The 27,094-nt window shown below is 47.1% G+C and overlaps 3 protein-coding genes across 12 annotated transcripts in view; 1 reads left to right on the plus strand and 2 right to left on the minus strand.

Annotated features, from left to right (window-relative positions):
* Positions 1-5,518, minus strand: TP53I13 (tumor protein p53 inducible protein 13). 5 transcript variants are annotated; one of them, XM_045199012.3, is made up of 8 exons: positions 5,353-5,511; positions 4,505-4,673; positions 3,431-3,499; positions 3,169-3,210; positions 1,424-1,552; positions 1,175-1,282; positions 438-993; positions 1-357 (listed from the first exon to the last, which is right to left on the minus strand). In XM_045199012.3, exons 3-8 carry the CDS (start codon positions 3,494-3,496, stop codon positions 245-247), a joined length of 1,014 nt encoding a protein of 337 aa, XP_045054947.2. In that variant the 5' UTR covers positions 3,497-3,499; positions 4,505-4,673; positions 5,353-5,511; the 3' UTR covers positions 1-244. The 5 variants fall into 5 exon arrangements, with proteins under 5 accessions (XP_045054947.2, XP_045054946.2, XP_045054945.2 ...); XM_045199011.3 differs by having other exon boundaries at positions 5,339-5,497; XM_045199010.3 differs by lacking the exon at positions 4,505-4,673 and having other exon boundaries at positions 5,353-5,518.
* Positions 5,519-5,737: 219 nt separating this feature from the next.
* On the plus strand, positions 5,738-13,850 carry ABHD15 (abhydrolase domain containing 15). The gene is made up of 2 exons (XM_024564996.3): positions 5,738-6,658; positions 8,666-13,850. Exons 1-2 carry the CDS (start codon positions 5,775-5,777, stop codon positions 9,189-9,191), a joined length of 1,410 nt encoding a protein of 469 aa, XP_024420764.3. The 5' UTR covers positions 5,738-5,774; the 3' UTR covers positions 9,192-13,850.
* Positions 13,851-16,436: 2,586 nt separating this feature from the next.
* Positions 16,437-27,094, minus strand: part of TAOK1 (TAO kinase 1) — a 137,760-nt gene continuing 127,102 nt past the window's right edge. For all 6 annotated transcript variants that reach the window (XM_045199370.2, XM_024565241.3, XM_053912089.1 and 3 more), the window contains one exon: positions 16,437-25,638. In XM_045199370.2, coding sequence (XP_045055305.1) covers positions 25,177-25,638 — 462 coding nt within the window. In that variant the 3' untranslated portion in view covers positions 16,437-25,176. The remainder of the gene's footprint in view (positions 25,639-27,094) is intronic.

Here is a 27,094-nt window from a genome sequence, read left to right on the forward strand (position 1 = left end):
TTCTACTAAAATAATTTAATTAAAAATACAGTTTTGGCAAGGGAAGCTAAATAGCTCCTTTTTCTCCCCTTGGCTACCCCTGCTCTCAAACACATTATAGGCCAACCCCTTTGCAAATGCTTAAGGCAGGACTGCCCCATCAGGCCGCCAGAGGGCAGCCCTGTGCACGGTCCACGTGGCAGAGGTGGCAGCCTCGCCAGAGTAGGAGGAGCAGAACCTGCCACAGTAGCAGGGCTGGGGCAGGTCAGTCGGAGCTGTCCCCATCTGTGCCACTGTCTGGAGTGGGTGGCAGGAGGGGTCTCCGGCGCGAGCGCTTGACCCGACGTGGGAGCATCAGCAGCCTCCTCTTCAGCACAGCTATGAATAGGGTGGGAGGCAGTCAAGGGCAGGGAAGCCATAGGGGGTGGGGCAGCTGGGTGAGGAAGGGAACTTCTCACCAGCCACTGTGTCCTGGCTGTCCGTTATGGGCCCCCAGTAGATGCTCTCCCCACGTCGGAAGTTTCTGTGCAGCCGAGTGCAGAGTGTGGCCAGGGTGAGCAGCACCAACAGGAAGGTCAGGGCCATGGCCGCCCAGGCAGCCTCCTCCGTGCGTGGGGTGGGGCCCCGGGCTGCCCGTGGAGGCGCCACTGCCCGAGGGGCCGGGGAAGCCTGGCTTGGACAGGCACAGCCGCCTGGGCTGCTTTGCCCTTTGGGCACCTGAGCCTCTAACCCGGAACTGGCACTGCCTCCAGGCCCCGCAGGCAGCAGGGGGGCAGTGGGCACAAATGGGGCATTACCTCCCTCACCTGATGTTCCCAACATGGGCTGCCTGGTCTCCAAGCTACATGGGGAAGCAGAGGGGAGATTCAGGGCTGAGGGAGTGGGCTGGTGACCAAGGGCAGCCCGCAGCCCACGCCTCCTGGCACCACTAGGAGAGTGCTGCTTAGGCCCTCTAGATGCCATCTCTACGCCTGGGGGCCGCCAGCTCCGCAGGGTAAAGGCCAAAGCCGGGGCCTAAGGGGAGAAGAGACAATGCTCATCCTTTCTCTGCCCAGATAACCCAATGACCATACCTTCAACTAAGCCTGGGCCCAGTACCCCTTACCTACACACACCCTCACCGGCACAGCCTCCCTCTGCTCAATGTAGGCACCAAGAGAGAGGGCCCTAAAAGGCTGCCAGAGAGGAACCATACCTTCTTCCTCTGCTTTTTCCGCCGCCTTCTCTTCAGCCAGTAGGCAGCCCAGGCTGGCTCCACCCATGCCATCTCCAGTACCGCCCCCCATGCTTCCAATACCAGGGGCTATGAAAGAAAAGAGGTAATTGTTAGAGCTAAGATGAAGGTGGGAAAAGAGCTAGAGGAAGCCCCTGAATTTTCCTTTCCCTGCACACGGGGCTGCAGCCTTTGCCAGTGCCAGGCAACTGAATTTCACCAACCACTTACCCGATCCCGAGCGAGGCTAGAGTCAGGAACCAGTGAGGGCTGGGCCATATAAACGTGGGCCAGGAGGAAAAGCTGGAGCTTCAGCCAGGGGTGGGCACAGGGGTGGTAGAAGAAGCTGACATCCTCACCCTGGAGAAAAGGCATGGAGACATCAAGCCAGGCCCAGTCCTTCCCTGAGAATCTCAAGTTGTCCCATCTTGGGGGCCAGATTAAAGGGACTCCCAGGATGGCCACATGACCCTTCCACCATCAGGGCTCAGGAAAGGACAAAGGACCCTGGGTACTGCACGTATTCCCTCTTGCATCTGAGCATTCATTTCACCCCTTCTCTATCAAGTGCCACCCCTCAGAGCTCACAACTTCCATGACAGCATGCCAGGTTGTCCCTGTCAGACTCCGACCACGCTCATTAGCTGTGCACCTGCAACGATGGCTCTACAGGTCCCCAGACTGGACTGCAAGCATCCCCTAAATGGAGACCAGGTCTTCTTGTCACCAATACTATCTATATAGTCAGTCTCCAAAAGCATCCAAATACAGGGCACACAGGCAGCAGTTGCACAATCCCAGGAGGGAAGCACTTCAATTATTAATTCTTTGATCAGTGCTGACCTGATGCTCAGCACTGTGCCAGATGCTGTAGGAGATGCCAAAAGAGAACTCCTGGACTCTGCTTGCAGGGAATGTAAAGAAAACTCAAGGAAACAGAACTAATGCAAATGAAAGAACAAACTAATAAAACTCAAATTGATTAGTGAAGTTATGAGATAAGTTATAAGCATTACATAAATTTGGAGAAGGTGATAAATAAGGGCTGATGTGATCAAGCAAGGTCTCATGGGAGAGCTGACTCCTGCACTGGGCTTTGAAGATGGATGGACATGGATGGCAGCTGGCCGGGGCGCTGCCTGCTTCAGTTTCAGGTCAAGATAGGACAGGTGTGGTGAGTACGCAGGAGCAAAGGTACAGCAGTGGGAATAAGACTGACATTCACACGTGTGGCAGGGGAGCAGACCAACAGGGCTGGAGAGGAGCCACAGATTTGAAAAGGTCAGACAAGGCTTGTTTAACTAGGCAGGTCCTGAAAAACCACGCAAGGGAGTATGGCCATGATAAGGTGGGAAATAAGGAGCCATCGAATACTTCTGAACAGTAAAACGACTTAAGGAAAGGGCTGTTTGAGGTGGAAGGAGTTCTCTTGGCCTGGAATGATTACAAGAGACCTGAAACTATTACAAGGATCAGAAAACTGAGGTATTTCCAAAGGAAAACCAAAGGAACATGGCAGCTGTCTGGACACCGTCCAAAACAGAGGGGCAGCTATGCAAGGTGAACCCACAGTTTGGAGCCTAGTAACCTGAGGCACACTCCTTACACAATGCAGCTTTGTACTTTCCGAAGTGCTGTCACACACTCTTCACTTACTCCTCACGGGTAGGGGTACTACAGAAAACGGGCCCAGAGAAGTCAGGGGACTCCCCACAACCACACAGCACAGTTGGGCTATGAGTTGTTTCTTCCCTACTATCCCCAGAGTTCCTTGCAGCCTTCTGCCCACACGGCCAGCTAGCTACTCAGCGGCCTTCCCGACACAGCACTGCAGAGGACAGAGACCCTCGGCTCACCGTGGGGACTAAGAACATTGCCTCTTCCTGAGGGAAGTGGTAAAGAATGGAGCCGATGAGCGGAAAAGACAGAGAAAAACTGCAAATGCAGACACCAAGGATGGCTCCTGTGGTACTTACCTGCCGTGGGCTCATCCGTGTGTAGGTCACTCTTGGCGACACCTATGCATGGGGAAAGAAGAAAGCTTAAAGCAACTGCGAGACTCCGTGGGTCGTGGGGAAGGAAGAGCAGGCCCCACGCCCCCAGGCTGGGATGAAGACTGAAGACGTTGGCGACTGAGGGACGGAGAACCGGCCGAAGTCCCCAGAGGGTGACTGGAGGGTGCAGAGAGGCCAGAACGGAATGGGCTACCCTTTCTCACACCGCCCTCCAGGCTCCTACCTGTTGGGGAAGAGGCCACAGGCCCTCCGGACAACTGGCTCCCGCCTCCTCCCCCGACTCAGCCATCACCTGTGGGTCCAAGGCGCAGAAGGGCTAGGGCGCTGGTCTCGGCGAGGGCCCTGCCTTCTACCAGTCCAGGCAGGCCCAGCCCGCCAGGGGAGGGATCCTGGCCCTGTCTCCGCGGGCCACTCCTTCCCGGACGAACTTTCGGCAAAGCGCTCTGAGATTCCCGGCCGAAGCCTTCTCGGGAGCCGGCCGCCTTACCTCGGTGGGACTCAGGAGCCCCGCCAGGGCTGCCAGGAGAAACAGCTGGGGCGAAGGCTGCGGAGGCGCCATCCCAGGCCGAGCCCGCCGCCCCAGCGCGAGAGGGAGGGACTGAGAGCGCGCCGCCCCGCCCCCGCCCTCTCCAGCGCCCCCACGCGCCCACGTAGACCCCGGGCTCGCGCCGCCCCGCCCCCCGCACGAGACCGCGCGCCCGGACGGCCCCGGCCCGCCTGACCCCCGCCTCGCCCCGCCTCGCCCCGCCCCCACAGCGCCGCGCGGCTCTCACCCCGCCCCCGCCCCGCCCCAGTGCCCGCCCACAGCCGCCGAAGCGCGCGCACGCGTCCCGAACCCCAAGCCGGAAAAGTTTTGTGTGGGAACCGGGCCCGAGCACCGCGCGCGGCGAGGCAGGCGGGGACCACCGCCTCCGCTCGGTTCTCGTCGCTGCGGGTCTCCGCGGCCTGCAGAGCGCAGCTGCAGTGCCTGGGTGGGGTCGTGGAGGGGGCGACGGTCGCGAATGGAATCCCTATGGGCCAGATGGCCCAGGAGGGAAAACGGGTATTCTCCGACAAACTCGCTTCAGAGCCATCAGTGCGCATCAACGTGCATCAATGTGCAGAACCCCAAAGTCCGAGCTGCGGAAGAAAATTTCCTGCCCAAGAGCCTCGCCTTTAGCCCATCCCACTCCCGCCCTTGCAAATAGCGCCCGAACCCAGAGGAGCCTCGGCGGGAGAAGGTCTCAGGCCTCCGCCCTCCTCACACCCAGAAGCTCTGGGAGGCCTGAGTCGGACCCAGCGCTTCTTTGTTCCCCACCTGCGCCTCTGCTGTCGTTCGTTGGCCGGCGTGTGCCCGAAGAGACACTGGTCACCACAGTGGGGTGGAGAACCGCAGGCCTCTCCCCCAGCCGCGAGCGGCGGCCACACCTCGCCTGCCCCGGGGCGCCGCCTCTGCTGCCCTCTCCCGGGTCCCCTACGCCTCGGCCCTGCTCAGGATTTTTGAGGAAAGAAGGAAGCGTGAGGGCTGAAATATGTAGCCCAAACTTCCAAATAGAGCAAAAACGTGTTATTTCAGTCATCTTCACATACTTGTGACTCACAAAGGGGTCCCTAACCCTTTCCCCGTCCCCCAGTCATTGCCAGCCATTGAGCTGATGGACTGCAATCTATTCCCTGCCGCAGCCCCGTCGCAGGGTGACAGGCGTCTCCCCCCCCCCCCCCCAGCACCTGAGAGCATCTTTCCCCCCAGCTTTTTCTCGGAGGCCTGGGGCTGTTTCATCTGGGGAAGTCCTTCCTGGAGAGCGGTTTTAAAGATTTCCTCTATCTGAAGCCGGGCTCGGGGGCGGGCGGTGGGGACGCGCAGCCCACCGCGCTCTCGCCTCGCGCCGCAAGCCCCCCCGCTCTGGCCCCCGCAGGCGCTGAGCCAGACCCCCGCCGGGCTGGGGTGCTGCGCAGCTGCCGGTGCCCGCGGGGCCGAGAGGAACGCCAAGGTCCCGGAGCGCGGCCGAGCCCGGGAGCGAGGCGCGGCTGGTGGCTTCGCACGCAGCCCGGGGAGCCCGAGAGCCCGCGCTGGGAGCTGCGGTTTATTCACTTCTCCCTCTCGCTATTTTTCAACAGCGGCCCCCGAGGACGCAGCGACGCAGGGTCTCACCCGCGGCCACACACCGTGAAGGGCGCAGAGGGGACGGGACTCGTGCTCATCCCCGTCCCCCAGGCCTCGGTCTCGGAGTCTCCCCACTTCTCTGCTGCCAACACCCCACTCCTTCCGGCTCGCCGGCGCGTCCTCGCTCCCTCTCTGTGGCCCCGGTTCCCTTCACCCTCTGCTCCTGCTTGTCGCAATCGCTGTACAAAGGGCCGGGGGCGGGAGTGGGGGGCGGACGAGGGGAGCCGGGCCCGAACTGGCTGCCTCTGCGGTGCCGCGGCCAATCCGGAGAGCGCCCCCCCGCGCGGGAGGGCCCTGGGCAGCCGCCGCCGCCGGGCGGAGCCGCGGGCAGAGCGGGGAACTCACTGAGGCGACTGCCCATCGCCTGCCGCCCTCCGTCCGCCGCCCGCCGCCCGCCGCCCGCCGGGGGCTCTCCCGCCCCGCCATGCCGCCGTGGGGCGCCGCCCTCGCCCTGCTGCTGGCCGCGCTCGCCCTGCTGGGCCTGCTCGCCCCAGGTCTGCGACGCCTCGGGCGGCGCGCCGTCGGAGCCGGGACCCTGACGGGGGCTCGGGGCCCGGACGACGACGACGACGAGGCGGACAGCGGAGGCCCGGCGGACCAGTTCGGGGGCGGGCGCGAGCCGCTGCCCGGCGGCTGCAGGCTCATCTGTAAGCCGTCGGCGCTGGCGCAGTGCCTGCTGCGCTCCCTGCGGCGCTCGGCAGACCTGGAGCCCGGCCCGCGCTCCTGGCTCTCGGGGCCCCACCTGCAGACCCTCTGCCACTTCGTGTGGCCGGTGGCGCCCGGGCCCGAGCTGGCCCGGGAGTACCTGCAGCTCGCGGACGACGGGCTGGTGGCCCTGGACTGGGTCGTGGGACCTTGCGCCCGGGGCCGCCGAGTCACCAACGCCGGGGGCCTTCCGGCGGTGCTGCTGGTGATCCCCAATGCGTGGGGGCGCCTCACCCGCAACGTGCTCGGCCTCTGCCTGCTCGCCCTAGAGCGCGGCTACTATCCGGTCATCTTCCACCGCCGCGGCCACCACGGCTGCCCTCTGGTCAGCCCCCGGCTGCAGCCTTTCGGGGACCCGTCCGATCTCAAGGAGGCGGTAACTTACATCCGCTTCCGACACCCCGCGGCCCCGCTGTTCGCGGTGAGCGAGGGCTCGGGCTCGGGGCTGCTGCTGTCCTACCTGGGCGAGTGCGGCTCTTCGAGTTACGTGACGGGGGCCGCCTGCATCTCGCCGGTGCTGCGCTGCCGCGAGTGGTTTGAGGCTGGCCTGCCCTGGCCTTACGAGCGGGGCTTTCTGCTCCATCAGAAGATCGCACTCAGCAGGTGGGTAACGGAGGCCGCGCACCGGTAAGGGGAGAATTGGGGTCTTGGGCCAGCAGAGACACAGCTCTGCCTGGCATTGACTCAAACAGGTCTGGGGCAATTTGGGCAAAGCTCTCCTCACACGCTAGCTGAAGCCACCCAAACCCTCTCGTCTAGCCAGTACCAGGGAAGCCGGTTTAAAATCCATGGACGACTCAGTCAGTATCTTTATGCTAAGCAGGGCCTCCTGCCCTGGGCCCCCTGGCCTCACCTCAGCCCGACGGTGTCCTAGCAACCTGAGCACCTGTCCCACCCACAGCAGAGGCAGCGCCTGACATTTGCCACTTAGTCTGTAGCTTGTCAAATCAGCAAAGAGGGCTCTGGAAGCAATTGCAACTGATTATGTGTCCAGAATGTTCCCTAATAGCCTTTTAGCCTGGAGGTGACAGAATAAAAAATTTGGTGGTATTTGATTTATTAAAATTTTTTAGACCCGACAAATCTTTTGCATATTCCTAGGTATGTGCTCAGTATTTAATGAAAAGAAAATTGAAGAATATTTAAATATAATATTTTAATAAAATCTCCAAAAGGAGAACAATCTAGCCTACCACCAGGGAGACAGGTGAGACTTCCCCCTGAGAAGGTCCGAGCGACACTTCCAGAGCACAGAGGGCAGAGCCAGGCCTCAGGCTGCAGCATCTCTTTTCTAGGAGAGGCAGAAAGAGGTCAAAGACATTGTCGCAACAGTGTGGTGTGGCAGGAAGACCTGTGACATGGAATCGGGCCACTAGGGTTCAAATTCTGAATTTCCAGCAAGTTAGTGACTCCTTGGAGCCTCACTTCTCTCTTCAGTTAATAGAGTTAACTGCCTACCTTGGGCATGAGGAAATGAGATAATGGAAGTGAAGGCTTGGTGTATATGCTCAATAAATGGTGGCAATTGTGATTTCCCTTTCTTTTCTTGCCCCATTTTGCCTCCTGAATGTTCTGAAATCAAACCCTGAGCTCAACAACAGCACTCTGCCATGGCAACCCAGAGCCACCCGAGCAGTCCGGGGCAAGGTGCTCTCCTATGGCCTCGTTGCCGGTTTCCATCCCGAATGACCACCACTAGCACTGACCCCGGGTACCCCCTGGAGGTTAAGGTGAGGGAAGTGGAAAGGAAACCTGAGCCTTTAAATAACTGCCCCTCCCATAGCACTTTGGGATTAAAATCTCGGGGCAAGCATCTTTGAATGTTTGCAGGTGGCACACCCAAATCCAGCCGGCTAATGCTGGACTGCTCCATCCCAAGCTCTGAGCTGCCCATCCAGGCCTCCTCATCGGGTCCCAGGCCCTCTCCAGGGAAATGGCAACAGCAAAGGTGTCCCTCTTCCCCAGGAGAGTTGCTTTCAGGCTCTTGTTTGGTAACTCACCTAATACATTAATTACAGTCACTGCCTCTGCAATTTAGCCCTCTCTAGGAATACCGTCTCCACACATTCATTTGTCATCTGGATAGCATATTGGCTTCTAAAATACAAAGTAATACAACCTAAAGTAAAAGGTTAATCATGGAGGGGGTGACACGTGCTGGTTTGGATAGTCTGAGCCAGTGAGTTCTTCTAGGAGGGATTCAGGAGGTGCAGTTCATTGCAAGTTCCCCACAGAGGGTCAGGAGGTGAGGTCCGGAGGAGAGCTGTCTCTGTAGCTCAGCGGCTGCCAAGTCAACTGCTGCCCCAGGGCTGGGCAGGTAGTGCTGAGAATGACAGGCCTGGTAGAAACTGTCACACAGGAAGGAGGGAGGAAGTACTTTGATTGTTCCCCTCAGGAATGCCAGCCCATGTTGCCATTTGTCTGGAGGAGACAGAGAGCTGCATTTTAAATGATGACCATGGAACAAAATTTTTAAAAACATATGGCCAAAGCAAGCCTCTGTGGCCAGAACCTGGCCTGTGGGCTGCCACTCCGTAACTACTGCTGTCGGTTTCTTCTCTGATTCCTCCCTGTCTTTCCTGCCTTCCCCATTCAACATCTCGCTGCCAGGTACGCCACAGCCCTGGAGGACACGGTGGACATCCGCAAACTATTCAGGAGCTGCTCCCTGCGAGAGTTTGAGGAGACCCTCTTCTGCCACACCAAGAACTTCCCCATCAGCTGGGACACCTACTGGGACCACAATGACCCCCTCCGGGATGTGGACGAGGCGGCCGTACCTGTGCTGTGCATCTGTAGTACTGATGACCCTGTGTGTGGGCCCCCAGACCACTTTCTGCCCACTGAACTCTTTCACAATAACCCCTACTTCTTCCTCCTGCTCAGTCGTCATGGAGGCCACTGTGGCTTCCTGCGCCATGAGCCCTTGCCAGCATGGAGCCACGAGGTCATCCTGGAGTACTTCCGGGCCTTGACTGACTTTTTCCGAACAGAAGAGAGGATGAAAGGGCTTAGCAGGCACCGAGCTTCATTGTTAGGGGGCCGGCGTCGCTGGGGAACCCTGCAGAAGCGGGAGGTCTCTCCCTCTGCCAGTCTGGAGGAGATCTTTAGCTGGAAGCGATCATACACAAGGTGAAACCTGGCCCGAGAACCCCACCCCTCCTCCCCGGCCCCCATCCTGCGAAGAACAGAGCTGGGCTTGGCAGAGTCCTGAAAAAGGGGTGAACGGAGCAAGCAGCTCCAGCTCTTTGCCACTGATTCAGCCCCTTCTTCTGTTCCGGTCTGTGGAAAGACAGAACTTCCAGCTAGCTGCCACTTACTTTACCCTGAGCAGAAGCCCTGCCCAGGCTTTCCTCAATACATTCTTACTCATCCTGGTCAGCAGCTGAACATCACTGTCTCCTGTGACCTCATACGTGAAAGATTAGCGCCATTTGAACCCATGGACTCAGGATAAAACGCTCTCTCCCTAGCAATGACTACAGAGAAGATGAGTTTGTGTGTGTCATTGGGCAGCTCTGTGACCCTGCCTCTCAAGTTGGAGCCACTCAGTGTAGTGAGGACAGGATGTTTGTGTCTGGGTCCCACTTCCCTCATTTCATTCTGCGGCTGTGCCACTCTGCTGACTTCATGCGGTGGCAGCAGTGAAAGTGGGCTGGAGAGTCGTGTGGCTGCGTCTGTCTTGCGTGGGAGCGGGAAAGGAGGCAGAGGCAGTAATGGAGTCGGTGATCCCCAAGGTAGAGATTGTGAATGCTTGTCTGGAATGCAAAAGTCCAGCCTTTGAGATATTTCTGCAAGTCTCTGTTGGGAATGGGGCTGACCTGCAGCTTCAGCCTAGGACCTCGAGCCTCACTGGCCAGATCCCAAGGATGACTTTAGGAACAGGAAGTCCTTGAACATTTGCTAGACCATGGCTCAAGGAGCCAGACTTTCAGGCTCTGTGGCCGTTCCCTCTGGAGCCATTTCTGGGAATTATTACTCCAGAGAGCTCTGGCCAGAGCTGCTTTTCTCCTGCAATGTGAGCTTTCTGTAAGTGGTGAAAAGTATAAACCCCATGTCTTAGGTGTTTTCCAGTCAGCTTGCCTCTCTTCTGACCCTACTACTAGCCTCTGTCTCTCCAGAACCTGGAGAGACATCTGGGACCAGGCAAAACAAAAAGTTCCAAGAGGCTGGCTAGAACTGACGCAGTAATGGATGAATATTTCACATTACTATGCTTTTTCTGCTCAATTATTCAAAAGGCCATTCATGTAGATGCAGAGAAAGCTTCTTCCTGGATCTGGTCACTCAGTGACCAAGAGGGTGTTTGGTTTTTGAGGAATAATGCTGAAGATCAGCATAAAACAAAGCGTTGTACACACTGCCCCACACGTCCTGGTTCCGATTAGTCCATCAGACAATACAACAGGGCATCTGATTCCATGTGCTGCTGAGATCTTTGCCCTGAAGTTTTATTTTAATTTTTCTTTGAGAAACAGGGCACCTATATATTTTTTAATTTTAAATTATTTTTAAATTTAATCTTTATTGTATTCTTTTCCCCAAGGTCACCTGTTTTGATTGGGAGCCCCATCCTAGCCTCACAAACAGCAAACCAATTTTAAAGAGGAGAGGTGTTTGCTGAAGCTGTGTCCTCAGGCTTCGTACGAGGACTTCCTGTGGGGCCATGATTTCAGATTTGGATAATCGTAAACCTTGTTCTTCTAGAGCAAATACGAAATTCTGAACTATCCAAGAATCTAAACTGAAAATTCAGACAACATTCAATTGTCCAAGGCACATTCCCCTGTCCTGAAAAAATGACGTCCCTCCTTCCCTTCTTGCTCTTCCTCCTCCTCCTCCACCCTCTTCATCTAAAGGTCTTTCACCATTTCTGAGCAGGAGAAATAACGAGGAACTGAAACCTGAAGAAGCCATTCTACTGCTGGTTTCTTACACAGAGGTAAGAACCCACCTCTGTGTAAGACTCGGTGAGGGAGAATTACTGACATCAGCCCACCCTTCTCCTGCAGCGTCAGGGACGGTGGGAATTTCAGCTCATTAGGGTCCCGCAGTCCCATATGCAGGACGCTAGGATCTTTCTGAACTGACCACAAAATGGGAAGCAGCCACTGGTTTTTAAACTCCCCCATTTCTGCCTTAAATGTCCCCTGAAAGCTAAATCTATATTTTTCTTAGGCCAGATTCCCTGGGACTTTGGTTCTTTAAGACAATAACTTTTTGAGAAATCGTGGTTGATGTCCCTTTCCCTTTGCAGGAGAGAAAGCCTGCAGGGTGGGATATGTGTACATACATCTTTCTATCCATGTATCTATCTCTCATCATCTATATGTACCGAGGGAGTTACAGTCCTAAAGCCCTTAGACAGGCGTGACCGCCCTAGTCCAGGCTCCATGGATTACCTTGGACCCACAATCCTAATGACCTAAATCAGCGATTTTCAACCTCTTCCATCTCATGGTACACATAAACTAATCACTAAAATTCTGTGGCACACCAAAAATGTATTTTGTTTTGCCAATCAGACAAAAAAAAACTGGTACAATTTTTGTATAATTGATTTACAGAAAATAATAGTAATTACCAATTTTGTTTTTTTTGCTTCAAAGTGACTAAAAAATCAGATGCCTATACTTATATATAAGAATTTTTGGCCCTGACTGGTGTGGCTCAGTCAGGGATTGAGCGCCAGCCTGCAAACCAACGCATTGCCGGTTCAATTCTCGGTCAAGGCATATCCTTGCATTGCAGGCCAGGTCCCCTGTGGGGGGCATGCTAGAGGCAACCACACATTGATAGGGCTCTCCCTCTCTTTTTCCCTCCCTTCCCCTCTCTCTAAAAATAAACTCTTAAACAAAAAAAGAATTCCTGGTACCAAGAAGTAACCAGACACAACCTTATTATGCAATGTGACCAATAAGATGCAACTCAATTGTATGACCTATATGCTTATGGGTCAAGACGGGACATTCACACCGGACACCTATTGTTGCATTGGCTGTTGTTATTTTTTGGACAATCTAAGGGAAGAGAGGTTAGTGCCCCTGACGACATAGACAAGTATTGCATGTTTTAAAAATTCTTGCAATGCACTCGTTGAAAATCACTGACCTAAACCTGTATTTCTCCTCCATGCCCCGTGTGCCAGATGCGCGCATAGCCTGTCTCAGGAAGCTACTTCTCTCCCATCTTCCCCTCATTGCTTGACAACATCCCTGCTTTTCAGCTCATTTTTGCCAAGAAAGTGTAGTTCCTGTACCAAAGGGTTTGGGTGACCCTACCGTCTAACGACGAGCGAATCACCCAAATGGCTCTGCTTTGGTTAATAGCTAATTATATGAAATCAGCTTGAGCAGCACCAGATGCACTTTTCTGAGGGGATGTGTGGCCCTTGAACAAAATGACAAGTTACGAGTTTGAGGAAGAAACAAAACAAAACAAAACCCTAAGAGCCACAACTGAGTTGGAGTTTTCCAGGTGGTAGCAAGGCTTCACCAATCCTGTCAGGCCTTACTCACTTGCTTAAAACCCTTTTGGTCTTTTCATTATTTATGAACACCTTCAAACGATTTCACACACACACACACACACACACACAGCCACTGATTTAGGGGAGGCATTATCTCAGAAGTAGAGACCGAGTCCTCTGTCCACTCATTGCATCAAAATGCAGGAAGCAGACAACTGCCTCTGAAGGTTTGAGTTCTGCTAAGTTCTGACCTCTGATACCCAAGACTATGCTAAGCTGTAACTTAATTCAAAGGAATTAAATTCAAAGATGTAGTGTTTTATGTATTTATACATAGGTTTCCAGGGTGGCTTGGCTGGAGTCAACAGTATGAAAAACAGCTCCAGATCCTCTGAGAGGATCTTTTAAACCATCTCTGTTTTAAAAGAAACTATCTTTTCTGAAGCGAGAACTATTAGAAAAGAGGTCTTGACACAGGAAGTATTATCTTGTCTTTACATATAACCTCAAAACCACCCCCGCGTCAGAAGCTCCCCTGTACTCACCTTCCACCCAGACCACAAGATCCTCTGTGTCAGTCACCCTTAGTAATGCCAACATCTCTTCCTTTACAAATGAACTTTAGCATGAATTCTTGTTTAAACAAGCAGATACACTTGGCCACTTTGGTATAACTTGGTAACAGTGCCAATAGGAGTATTTATAATTCTACAGCCAAGCCCAAAGATGGCATCAGAAATTGTTTTCACTAGTTACCGCAACTGGCAGAGATGAGACTGAGGAGTTACACCTCGGGAGCATCCGAGTGCCTGGACGTGGCATGAATGCCTCAGGAAGCAGTGAATTCCACATCATTTGTGGGACAGGCAAGCTACACTGCAACTTGGCACACATCATGGAGAGGACATGTGCCAAGAAGCGAGCTCTCTTCTCATCTGAAAGTGGGTGAGTTAAAATAATGCTAACGAGCTCAGTGAGTGGTAAAGACTTCTGGCTGATTTATGGGCTTGAGGATCAGAAGATCACAGACCTGACCCGGATTCTGGGAGTTGGGAGACGACACAGGATTTTAATGAAAACAACCCTGTCAAAGTGAACAGAAGATGTAAGATATCCAATAATTATGCTCTAGTCAAAGTGTCCAGGAAGAGCTGGAAGTTGAAGGAAAAGTGGAATTTCATTAAAACAATAAAAGATACACATCAAAAAAAATGTCTCTAGCCCTTCCAGCCCTCCTGTTTAATAAGGTACTACCTTGCCATAGTGTTATCTATCACTAGTACGGTCGGAAAAAAATCTCTCCATCTTGTTTGCCTCTGAACAGTAAATACATTGCAGTCTCCCTGCAACACGGGAATGTCATTATTTTCCAGATCTCTAGAAACAAATGTGCTGTTTATCTTCAGAAGTCGTCTGTGTACTGAGCCATGCCTACCTGCCCGTGGAGTTCACAGAGCCTCCCTGTACGTTCTCTCTGCGCTGGTTGTTGCTTCACTGCTGTAGATGTAGGCTTGTGTCGCCAACACTAAGCAGTGGCAGCTGTTTAATCAAAAACCAGGCCTCCTGCTCTGGGCTAATAATTTCCCAGCCGGCTCAAAATTCTCTGATCCTCAAAAATACCTACATAGAGATATTTTCCAGTGGGCAATCGGCTTGGATTTGGGAGGGTTCTGGTTTGTACTTCATCAGTGACTCCTATGTCCTTGGAAAAGTTATTTTGAGTTTTCTGTATGAAAAGACCGAGACTGTGAATAGGCCTTAATTTAGGTCTGTTAGGATATGAGATAGTAAAAGCAGGTAGACCCCCTTCTGCGTGTCTATTCATTCCCTGACTGGAGCTCAAAGACCTCTCTGATAACTGGCATTGCTTTCAGATCTGACTCTGTTCTTCAATTCTTGTAAGGCCAAGAAGTTCCAGTTATTAATTCCACTGCAAAGTTGGGGAGGGCCTGGAAGAGCAGCACCTTTTGAGGCTCACGGGCTGGGTCCTGGGTTGCCCAACTGAGGGCAAAGTCTCTGTACCACCTGCCCAAACACACGCATGCACCCTGATAACCATGTCATACCAGCCAACAGGTTTTGCATTGGTTCATTTGTTCCGGCCCAAAACCATGTCTCCTTATTTCTCAGAGATGATGTGACCTTCAAGATCTCACAGTTAGTGTAGCGGGGCTACAGACCAGAATCCAAGCCACTGCCCTTTAAACCGTACTTCTTTGACTTTTCCTAGTCAATCACTGGCTGAGGTGACAGTAAAAAATGCTCATTTTAGACTTCATAATGTAAAGGATAGTAGCACAAGGGGAAAGAATGTGTCTTTGGAGCGGCTGGAATGTACAATTCCATGGGGAGAGCTATACATCTCCAAATGACCCTCTGAAATTTATTGTATAGCTTGCATAGCCTCAGTACCTCAGCAATTTTGTCTACCTCTATCCATTAAGGTCTGGCCTTAGATGATGTGGCTCAGTGGATTGAGCAATGGCCTGTGAAGCAAAAGATCACCAGGGTTCGATCCCCAGGACGTATGCCTGGGTTGCAGGCTGGGTCCCCAGGTGGGGGCATTTGAGAATCAACAATGTTGTTTCTCTCCCTCTTTCTCCTTCCCTTCCCCCCCTCTCTGAAAATATCTTAAAAAAAAAAAAAAAAAAAACCAAACAAGTATCTCAAAATACGGTGTCAATTAAAGTCACTAATTGTCCACGACGAATACAGAGAACCCTAGTCCCGCAGCTGGCACCAATGAGATGCCAGTGATAGCACTAGCTTTCCATCATTTACATTCAAATTTCTTTTGAAAATTAAACACTAGTAAATGTTCATCTCAAAATAGCTCAATACCAACATTCTAGGAGTTAAAAAGCTATACTAAAAACTTAAGGGTGCCATTTTTCTGACAGTCTTCTACTTAATACAGCATGTAATCTCAATTATACTTTAAAAAATGTTATTTCAGACACTTAAGCCCTGACCAGTGTGGCTCAAAGGTCACTTGTTGATTCCCTGTCAAGGCACGTGCCTAGTGCCTAGGCCCTCGGCCAGGTCTCCAGCTGGGGGTGTGCAGGGGACAACTGATGGATGTGTCTCTCGCACATCGATGTATCTCTTTCTTGCTCCTTTCCCTTCTAAAAATAAATAATCTTAAAAAAAAAAGACACGCAAAACCATTTTCTAATGAAAAACATGTAAACTCCAGTCCATAAATCCCCCCTCCCACCCCAAATTAGCCTTATGACAAAAATGCCACTTCAACAGTGTTTTAAACAGAACTAGATTAGATATTCTGCTCCATATAGAACTAAAATGTAATTTTTCACATCCAGAAAGATAAGCCCAGATGAAGCCACCTTATGGTTTTGTACAATGTCCAAGAACTGCATCCATCTCTGTGTGGGGGAGGAGTTGTAGTTATATGGACCACAAATAGGTCTATATTAAACTTAAGGACCTGCATTCATCTATTAGAACCTAAAAAATCATCTGACACCCATAACACGATAGGCCACTTCACTGTCTGGCAAACAGAATTTGAGGTAATTAGACTAGAGGGTTTGTATCTGTACCAGGAGTTTTACTCTTACCCGTATCTTACTCATTTTTATATCTCAATATCCAGCACGGTGCCTGAGACTCAGTAATTATCCAATAGTCTCTGAATTGAATATAATTTATTGGGATAAAATTATTTTTAAAAAGATTTTATTTATTTTTAGAGGGAAAGGAAGGGAGAGAGAGAAAATTGATTGGTTGCCTCTCACATGCCCCCAACCAGGGACCTAACCAGCAACCCAGGCATGTGCCCTGACCAGGAATCCAACAGGTGACCTTCCGGTTTGAGGAATGACGCCCAACCTACTGAGCCACAGCAGTCAGGACGGGATGAAACGACTTTAAAAAGAACTGAGCAGACACTGTGTACTAAAATTACTTTATTACAGTTGATTTTTTTAAACATTTCCTTTGCTATTATACAAAGGATACTTACAAACAAAATATTACATATGACCTTGTTTTCGCTCTTATGTTCCGACAACTTGGTAACAGCTTTAAATGCACAATCTATACAATTAATACAGGTTATATAAGAACTATAAGGTATGTTGAACCAGAAGAATACTGACAATATACTGTACAATAAGCCTTACCAGTTAGTGCTGTGGACCATTTCTACCAAAAGGAAAATGCACATCTGTACAGTCACCTTTACCAGCTGGTGCTGACAGTGAGGGAGAGGCTTCTTCCCCATTGCAACCCTTGACAAGCCTCCACTGTGGGCGTCTGTTTGGTCCGAAAATTGAGAGGACTGTGTATATTTAAAATCAGTCATCTGTAAAGTGGCAGAACGTCACTTTCAAGATGATAATCTCTCACCGAAAAACAAAACAAAACAAAACAAAATACCAGTCCTAGTTTTAAAAGACCACAAGTCCTTCGTCCACTACAAAAACCCTACAGGCTCAAGGGCTTCAGGAGATGAGAAGATGTAGGCTGCCAGAAAAGGAGGCAAGAAACCAAGTCAAAATCTAGGTCTTGCAAAATCATCATTTTTCCCTTCACCAAAGGGAACTAGAAATGTACAAATTCATTGATGAACCTCAATGATAACATATCAGTTTGCTGATAACCCTCATTTTATCTGGACCCGACTTGTGGGAATAACTGAAAGATTGTGAATAATATACACCACTTTTAGAAAAGAACATCCTGCTTAGTTAAAACATTCCCTTTAGCCACCAAAGCTGGTCCTGGGCTATTACAGGTGTGCATTCATCTCTCCATGGTCTACTCAGAAATGATAAGGTTACAGCTTTTTTTTTCTTTTCTTTTTTTCTTTTTTAAATAAAAAAAGCAACTGACTGAAGCATTTTTCTTTTTTAGGTAAATAGCAAAAATAAAAATAAAAAACCAACCCTGGCATTTGCACAAATAATGCAAATGGAGCGATATGGCCTTTAAGGTAAGGGGTTAGTAGAAAGGAAGAGAAAAGTGGAGAAAACCCAGAGAAAATGATGTATTAATTTTCTTTTTAAAAATTTCTACAATACATGTGCAAAAAAATCATGCTGGTTGAGGAAAACAAAGGGAAATGAATATATAAAATTAAAAACATAAATAATGTTTGGATGACTGGTAAAAGCAGAAACCAACCTGGGTTACAAAAAGGATTATACATTCAAGATGCTCTTAAACCCAGTGGGATAACTTATGTTAAAACTGTGTTAATAGTTACGTTAAAAATCTCAAGTTTGTTTTTAAATCTTCACAATACAAGCAAAGCTGTTTTAAAATATACACTATACATATTTCTCATAGTCTCTCCAGCCTCATTAATGTGCGCTAGGCTATCTTTTTCATATACTAAAACCAGGGGGTTCTGAAAGCTAAACTGCTCAGAGTAACCCATCCGTTATTTAAATGTTTGTCTTAAGTTTTAAATGGGTTAAAAAATTTAGCAGACTTACATAAATAGGATTTAGCAACACAAGTGTTAATTTAAAAAACTCTAAAGCATTTACAAATTATCAGGTTGGAATAGTCTGGGGGAGTTATGTGCACTATATTTTAAAACGCTATTTACATCAGACCATCACTTTCGTAAAAATTTCCCTAACAGGTAAAAAATAAAATAAATTTGGAGAATTAACCTATTCTAACCTCGCAGAGAAGGATCATAAAAGGGAAGGTAAAGTAAGAACAAAGTTATCTCTTAACAGAAACCCCATATATCCCTCTCCCCTTGGATTTTGCTCCATGAAACCACCTGCCATTCCTAATAGGCTCATATATCAAGTGTCGAGATAATGTGGTAAAATACTTTGTCAGATAATTTACTGGCCTCAAGTGGATTTTTCAAAAATGTCTCACCTTGTGACTCTGCTTCCATTATTTTAGGCATGTGTATGTAATTAACTGGAGGGGTACTCTAAGTAGGCACAAGTCCCATTTAATGTGGAATAAAAGTTGTAACATAAAATGCTACTAGGGAGAAGGGGTGGTAGTTTCTGTGATATGATGAATGCAAGGAAGCACATGTGGAATGGACACCAAAGGAAGAGCTGTCTGACAACACAGCAGGGACAGCCCGCACCTGAAACTAAATATACTTGTCTATGACAAATAAAAGGGGTTTAGAAGGGTCCCAATACCCGTCCCTTCATTTGTTTCAAATGTGCCAAACAGTCACATGGATCAGCCAGAAGCTGCAAATATTAAGCAGTTACATCTTTTTAATCACACAATTCACTCCATGATCATGGACAATTTATAGTAACAATAATGTTCATGCGGAGGCATTATATTTGAGGGCTCAGAAAAAGCAAAATGTGCCACTGAGAGAAATCTGTTCCCATATAACAGGTCTTCATGCTTTCAAGTGGCCCTAATATACCTGTGATGCTAAGCCAAGCCATGCAAAAGCAAAGAGTACACACTTTTCATTAACATTCCTATCTCATTTCTAACTCCACTGACCTCAGAGTTGCCATAGAAACATACGAGTACTGAAAGAATACAAATAGGGGTTGATGGATTTGTAAAAAATGCATTTCCCTTGTCTACGTTCTCCAGACTTAAATCCTGTGGGGCTACAAGGCATATCAAAGAAGGGTTAAGTGGGGATAATGAAAAAGGAACATATGTAATTCTGGAAATAGGAAAAATGCTCTGAAATGGGATCAATGTGCCAGTAATAGTTCATTTCATTTGAAAATTCAGCCAGAGAACCCAATAAACAATTCCAAGCCATAATGTTACCTGCATAATTTACATAAACATTAAAATTCTTGCACTTTATAGACAAACACACTTCTGTAAACATGGCCACTGGGGGAGGGAGGCTCCCTACCTCACTCATGATTGAGAACATGTAATCATTATATTGAATAAAGTGACTTCACTTCAGAAGACTTTAAACCTGACCAATGATTAAGCTTCATTTTCCCATTTAACAATATTTAAGCATTAATTCTAAAAATGTCACCTAGGATGGTTTCACGGTTAGATGCTAGGACCACAATCGGCAATGACAGCAACTCCTCTCTAGCTGGCACAGACTTATAAACTTTAGCACAAAAACAAACAAACAAAAAATACAGAAACTAGGTCAATTTGTTAGCTACATATTTACAGAAAGTTACAAGACTTTTCACTCACAATTGCTAAAAACTATGAGTGAAAAGGAAACTGTGCAGGCTGAATTACCCGTACTTTGGGGGAAATTCTTGGGCATCAAGATACCCTTTCATTCATTCAGAAGTCTTGTATTCTCTCTACTTTTTCATGGCAAACTACCTACAGATGTTCAGGTTAGTATATCCAGTGGGTATCTTGTTTCAGAGAGGATTAACATTTTTCTCTATTTAAAGGACAATCTCTTGTATATTTAAAAACAAAACAAACCCAACACAGACACACAGGCACTTTCACACACACACACAAAATCTCTGAAACTTTAGTTCGGACTGTTGGGAGACAGTTAACAGTGATGGTGACATAGTAAATGGCTCCCTACTTTTACTTCTCTGCATTTATTTTCTCCAAAGAATATCTACTTTTTGGGTAGGTGGGAAGTGCAAGTTTAAAAACCCCACAATAGGCAGATAAGGTGCAAACGAATTTATATATTTCTTATGATGTGAAGGCTATCATTAGGCCAAGTGGGTTCTCTTCCCTTGTTTGAGTGAAATTTTGGAAGTCTGAATATAAATTAGGGAAAAATTAGTTATTGTGACTTTAAAGGGGGCTCCCAGAATTCAGTAGAAAATAAAAATATAAAGAGTTCTCAGCTTCACTTTCTTTTTCTAGATAAGTGTTTAATAAAACTTACTTCTTTACAAATTAATAGTCATTTCCAATGTAGTCTACTGTAGTGATTTCATAAAAGTGCAGACAACATAACCAGACACACAGCAAAATAGACTTCAATCAGTAGTCCTTGCATACAAGAGGCAAGTCTGCTAAGTGCACACTCTCCCTTCTTTTAGGAATCTGAGGACAGGAAATTTCCAGTTCTTAACAAGAAAGCGTGAGTACTTTTTCAAAGGCAATGCTACAACCTGGCTGGGGCACTATCATGTTAGATGAGGGAAAACAAAATAGAGAACCTGTTTCTCTTTAAATGATCTGTATTTCGATAAACAGCTCAAAGCTGACAGCCCAAGTTGCGGCTTTGTTCCTTAGAGAAGGTAGTTTTCTATCTAAGAAACAAAAACCTCTTCTTCCATCATTATAGGAGACTCATACTTCTACACCTTAAAGGTATTATTTTCTGACTTGAATACACACTGGACAGTTCACATTGTCAGCATGGCACAAAAAAAAAGACAATATAAACCTCCTAGGAAAGGGTTGCTGCGTTGAGCCAAATCTCTGCCTCACTAGTAGTGGCTCAGAAGGGGTGGAAGGCTCACAGAGAACTTACTATTAGTAAGCAAGAGGCGGCAGCTAAAGGGAGACAGCCCTCTGCCAATACCATACCCTTCTCTCCCAGTGGCCATTTCCTGTTGATTTTATGGTTTTGGAGAACCTTGGATGCTTTTAGCAGTAATTCTTTTATTGGTTGTTTTGGTCCTTAGCAAAATTCATAATTATTGGTACTAATTGAGTAAAAAAGAGTAAGAGGATCAATTCTATCACTAATACTCGAGTGCACGTGAAGATTCATTGTTTCATGGGTCATCTTTGCAGAGGAATCACCACCAGTGTTTGATTGCCGTGGCTCACTTCTCTCTGCATCATGACAGAAACTCATGGAAACACTAACTGGCTCCTCCCCCAGCACTATTTTACTGCATCTGCAACTTAGGTTTCCACATTTCACTTAATTTTCTTCCCATCCACACAAGTGCTAAAAGGGGATTAAAAAAGAAGAGACTGCATCTAATGACCACCTTCTCATAAATATCAGCCCAGAGTACTCATTCTTAAACACATGCATTCTTGCCTAAACTGAGGATTTGAGATAACAAAACAAAATAACAGAACCTTAAGTGCCCTGATGGAAATGTACAGTATGAGTTACATCCATCCATCTATACATACATATAGACACTCATATGTATATACAATATATACATACAAATGATAATAGCTATACCAAAAATGTGCATATTTAACACAGTTTTAAAAAGCCAGTAGATAATGGTATAATACAATTTATTTCCACTAGTGAATGGCACAAATGGAGAAATGCAAAGGAGGTGTTTCAAGTACAATAAGGTCATTTTTCACAGGTGAAAATAAACAGTATTATTCCAGTGTCCAACACAATGTATTTTATAAAAGTTTAAAATGCCAGACATTTAGTACTTAAAGAAGTAGAAAGTACTAAAGTCTGCCTTATGGTCTGAAAAAGACACTCATAGAGTTTCTGACTTTTGAAAAGGGGATGAGGAAACTTTGGTGGGAGTGCGAGGGGTGTCAAGGACCGTTTCCTTAGTGTACTGAATGGTGTCTACCTGATGTCCGGGCAGCTTAAAATCATGACTATAATAAAAAGTTTAATTTACCAATAAATCCTTGGTATAGAGTCCCAATCATATTATACCTGTGGGTGTGGCATCAAATGCAGGACTATTCATCTCTAGGCATAAAAATGCCTAAAAAGAAGGGCAGCTCTGGATAAAAGCAATATAAACACTTTCCAGATAACATTACTATATAATGAAGAAGTTATAATTTGGGGTTACTGACTTTAATAACAGGAGAAAAAAGTATGTTCAAAAGGGAGGCAACCCAATTAGAAATAACATATTTCAAGGTATGAGGCTTTGCATTTTTTAAAATGCTAACTAAAGAAAGGGAGAGACAGTGAACACAAAATTTTTACTGCCAAGCTCTGGATACCAGATATAGCATTTAAGACTTTCTGATATGCTGGGCAAATTTCTCATACTTTTCATTTCCTTAAATACATATGTACTGAGTGAACACCAAGTAGGAGGTAGCAATTTGATCAAATGTTGACATTTGTACACTGATTCAGAAAGTGCCTGTTTCTTTAAGATTTCTTATACCTTTTAAATTTTCCTGCTACAAGCTTTACTGGAGTAATTCCTACTATGCATGAGATTTCTCAGAAGTTAGATCTTATAAATACATACAAACCAATTAATATGTGTCACTTTTAAACTATGTATTTTTAAATTAAAATTAACTCCATGGAATAATCCAGGTATACTCACGACCTACATGTGAAACCGGACAAAGCCCTACCGCACAGACATTTGGAATCACTATTCAATCCCGGTCTTCTAAGTACACATGGCCTGGGTGAGCCCAGTAGCTCCATTTGACTAATTTAAGTCCACAAGTGGACTTCAATATGTATCATTGGCAGTATTTTGGATTTTATAGAGTTTTATGTGTAAAATTGATCTGCTTCCCTATCCCACCCCTCTAGTAGTACAGAGGGGCTAATTAGAACTTTTGAAAAGGTATCGAATTCCATTACATTTTTGGACATTTTATTAATTCTAAATTTTCCTCCAAATAGGTAGATATCTCAATTTGTTCGAAATACTATGATGTTTGAATGCGAAAGATACATTGAGAAAATTAAAAGCCCCTTTCATTGGATATGACAAGTACATGTCACGCTCACCTAAAAACTGGTGACCTTGAGCATGGCCAAGAGGACAATGTATCAGAGTGCTACCTGAAACACTGCCTGACATTGTGTGAAATTCTATGGTGATACTGGTTTTTTAAATATTTACATTAAAACATTTTTCTTCCAGTTACCTTAAACTAAATGCCAGAAACTCCTAAAGGGGATGATTCATGGAGATTGGACTGATATGCCTGGGGAAGACTTAAATTTAATTGAGAAAACCCATATTTCAGCAACAACAGATTCCCATTTGGTCATTAGTCTGGTCTAGGTGAAAAGCATCTTTTAGAGGAAATTAAAAGAATTCTAACTTGGAGCCCTTTGACTATATGAAAAGCAGGATCCAGAGTTAGCAGCAAGGGTTCTTCAAGACAACTGGGGAGGGGGCAGGACAGGAACCTGTAAGAAAATCTGATATGTCACTGGAAAGGACTTTTTTTCTTCTTCAAGTAATACTCACAGCTCCCTACCCACCTTCAGCTAATTTCCACACTGGCAACGAAATACCAAGCAACATCTGACTTTCAGCATTGGATTGATCCTTCATTGCAAAACAAAACAAAATAAAATGAAACAAATTAAAACATGCCCCTCTCTGGAAAAAAAGAAAAAGGTTAGCTTTTGTCAAGAGACTCCTTGACCACTACAACTTACTTTTTTTTTTTTTTAATCTGCCAAACTTGCTAGTTCCTTTTCAGTAGTAATTTAGCACTGAGGCTAGAGACTTTAGGAAGTGGTGTTTCCTACTGTATGATGTTAAATAATGCCAAATGGTTACTAAGTCTCAAGGAACTAGAAGTTTGTAAAGTATTGCAGCAACAAAAACAGCAACTTAAAAAAAAGAGAGGACCTGCACATGCAGCAGAACCTACAGTGGTAGTGAGGGTTAGTCAGCAGCTGGCAAAGTCATTGGCTCAGTGACTCCTGGTTCACTATGGCAACTAAACTTTAAACAATTGGCTATTCTACGTGTAAACAGGAAATCCCATAAGCCATAAGGGGGTGATCAAATTAATGTCTTTGTAGTGTGATGACAATTCCATTAATGGCAGATTGCGAGTATGGCATCATTCAAATACCTCTGGCATTTGATGAATATTGGCTATAATTCTTTGTTTTTGTACAAAGTAAAAGTACTGTTTGGGGTTTGGAGAGCTACAGAGCTTAGCTAGGATGAAATATCACAGTATAAGCAACAAAACATTAGGATATATAGGCTTCACCTCCTCACTCTGCTGCTGACATACCCACCATATGAACTTTCAGGGACCCCTCTCTCACCCTTCTGGTCTTCTCCTTTAAAGGCTTACAGGTTTGTTGATGCAATTCCCACACCACTTGTGATCTCCTTAAGCACCTCCATTTCACATGCCACAAAGAAGGCACAGTTGAACGGAAAAAATAAAATTCACTGACAAGCTTATGCAGCACTCAGAAAAAGAACTAAGTTGTTTTCTACTCTCTGAAAAAATTAATGTAACCCTTTAGTGTTCATGGCTTTCCATTTTTTTACTCCAAATGAGGCTGAGAAGTCAGACCAATTAAATAAAGAAAATATACTGGTGAGGGAATATAAGCGTGTTTCCGTAACTCGTTCCAGCATACGTTGCCTGCTGTGAGTGGCTCATAAGAATCAGGCGTATGGAGAAGGCTTTAGATCTTTTCACAAACTTCTTAGGATACAGTTGCCCCAAAGTGATGAGTCAAGCCACTTTGCTGTATTTTATTTTTACAGTGTTCAGAAAATACCCATCTAGCCAATTTCTTTTTTCCGCACGCACGGCGTATGTACGCATGCACACAATTCCTTTTCAAAATCTCTCCAAAAGTTAAAAACAAACAACAAAAAACCCGGCAGCCAAATACTATGACATCCCAATTAGTAAACACAAAATAGAACGCTTTACAAAAATGAATAAAATATACCATATGCACTCAGCTTCCACACTGCAGTACCCAAGTGAGGAGGCTGCTGTGATGATGTCTGTAGGCAGTTTCTTTTGGCAGACAGCTCCAGCGGAATTGCCACTTTCAATGATTAAGTTATGTATAAGACATGTGTGACCCATTGGATATTTGTGAAGTGACACTCGTGCTTCTGCTCATGCCCTGCTCCGTCCGTCCCCCAGAAGCCGTCCGCCTCAGAGCCTGAGGGCTATTGCGGACTCCCATACTGCTACCTCGGGGTACCCCTTGTATTGGCCCTGAGGGGTGACCCCATGGCTGGGGTCCACCTTGCATTGGATGGCCCCAAGCTTGTGGTGGGCCACCCATGGGATGACCCCAGTGAGGTGCTGGACCCCCAGTAGGGTTGTGAGACCAACCAGAAGCTCCTGGGTAGCTGTGGCTGAATGCCTCAGGGGAGAGATTAGAAAGGACCATGTTACTAAAACCTAGTCTCATACTTTCAGAGTCAAAAGCTTCAATTTCTCTGGCTTGACGCTCCAGTAGGCTTCTTATTCGTTCTGTGCGTTCATTCTGCAAAGCCAACATCTCTTCTTCAATCTGTTGGGGGTTGGAGGAAGGAAGCAAAATGAAAGCTCATTTATTTTTTAAAGTCTAAAAACTAAGGAAGCAGTAATTACTCAGCTTTGAAGTAAATCATGAAGAAATTCACTCTGGCTATTTTATGGATTTGCATTTAAAAATCAAAGAGATGTACTGTGGGAATCTCACATAATTTTTTAAAATTATATTTTATTGACTATACTATTACAGTTGTGATTTTCCCCCTTTGCCCCCCTCCATTCAGCATCCCTCACTCCCTCAGGCAATGCCCCCACCATTGTTCCTGTCCACAGGTCATGCGGGTAATTTCTTCCGCTACTCTTGCCTATACTGCACTTTACATCCCCATGGCTATTCAGTAACTTATTTACTTGTACTTAAAAAAAATATATACCCCCCATCTCTTTATCTTTAACCTTTGGCATTTTAATTATGTGTCTTGGGGTGGGCTCCTTTGTGGCCATCTTGCTTGGGACTCTGCTTCTTGGATTTCCATGTCTATTTCCTTCAAATTATAGAGAATTTTTCTTTCATTATTTTTTTCAAATAGATTTCCAATTTCTTCTCCTTCTGGCACCCCTATGAAGTGAATGTTGGATTGTTTAAAGTTGTCCCACAATCTGCTTACACTATCCTTGTTTTTTTGGATTCCTTTTCCTTCTTGCTCTTTTGCTGGTTGTTTTTGTATCCTTATGTTCCAAATCATTGATATGATTCTCTGCTTCATCCATTGTTTCCCTGTAAATTGCTTTTTATTTCAACCAGTGTATCCTTCACTTCTGACTGGATCTTTTTTATGCTGTTAATGTTCTCACTGAGTTCCTTGAGCATCCTTAAAACCGGTGCTTTAAACTCTGCATCTGATAGATTGTTTATCTCCATTTCACTTAGCGCTTTTTCTAGAATTTTGATCTGTCCTTTCATTTGGGCTATGTTTCTTTGTCTCCTGGTTTTGGCAGCCTCCCTGTATGTATTTCTATGTATTAGGTAGAGCTGCTCTGACTTGGTAGTGTGGCCTAATGTAGTAGCTGTTCTGTAAGCTTCAGAGGCACAGCCTCCCTCATCACCCAAGCTAGGTACTCAAGGTGCACCCTCCCTGGGTACACCTGGGAGGTGCACCCTGGGTACATGGGGGCTGAGTACACCCTCCTCTTGTAGTTGAGCCTTGGTTGCTGTTTGCAGATGAATGGGAGGGCTTTACCCAGGCCAGTCAGGATGGCTGTGACCACTTACCACCAACCTCCATACTCTGTAGAGAACCAGCTGTGCAGGGGCACAGTGGTGGTATAGGCCAAGGTCAGCCCCCACCTGTGTTTTGCCCAGGGCCACCCTTCCTGAGCTATAAAGCAATCAGAGATGGCTGGTACTTGTGCTGGGGATTTCTAGGCAAAGCCAAGCTGTGAATGGAGGCTACTAGTTCAGGGCCTGGGGCTCACTGTAGTTAGCGGCTACT

The sequence above is a fragment of the Desmodus rotundus genome, chromosome 9, assembly GCF_022682495.2.
Source record: "Desmodus rotundus isolate HL8 chromosome 9, HLdesRot8A.1, whole genome shotgun sequence".
NCBI classification, from domain to species: Eukaryota; Metazoa; Chordata; class Mammalia; order Chiroptera; family Phyllostomidae; genus Desmodus; species Desmodus rotundus.

Excerpts from the sequence above, each read along its gene's own strand:
- TP53I13 (XM_024564829.4), bottom strand. The coding sequence starts at position 3,766 with ATGGCGCCTCCGCAGCCTTCGCCCCAGCTGTTTCTCCTGGCAGCCCTG. Across the intron at positions 3,211-3,430 it reads TGTGGCCTCTTCCCCAACAG|GTGTCGCCAAGAGTGACCTA; the intron begins GTAGGAGCCTGG and ends CCCCATGCATAG. Across the intron at positions 994-1,174 it reads GGAAAAAGCAGAGGAAGAAG|GCCCCGGCTTTGGCCTTTAC; the intron begins GTATGGTTCCTC and ends TTCTCCCCTTAG.
- ABHD15 (XM_024564996.3), top strand. The coding sequence starts at position 5,775 with ATGCCGCCGTGGGGCGCCGCCCTCGCCCTGCTGCTGGCCGCGCTCGCC. Across the intron at positions 6,659-8,665 it reads CAGAAGATCGCACTCAGCAG|GTACGCCACAGCCCTGGAGG; the intron begins GTGGGTAACGGA and ends TCTCGCTGCCAG.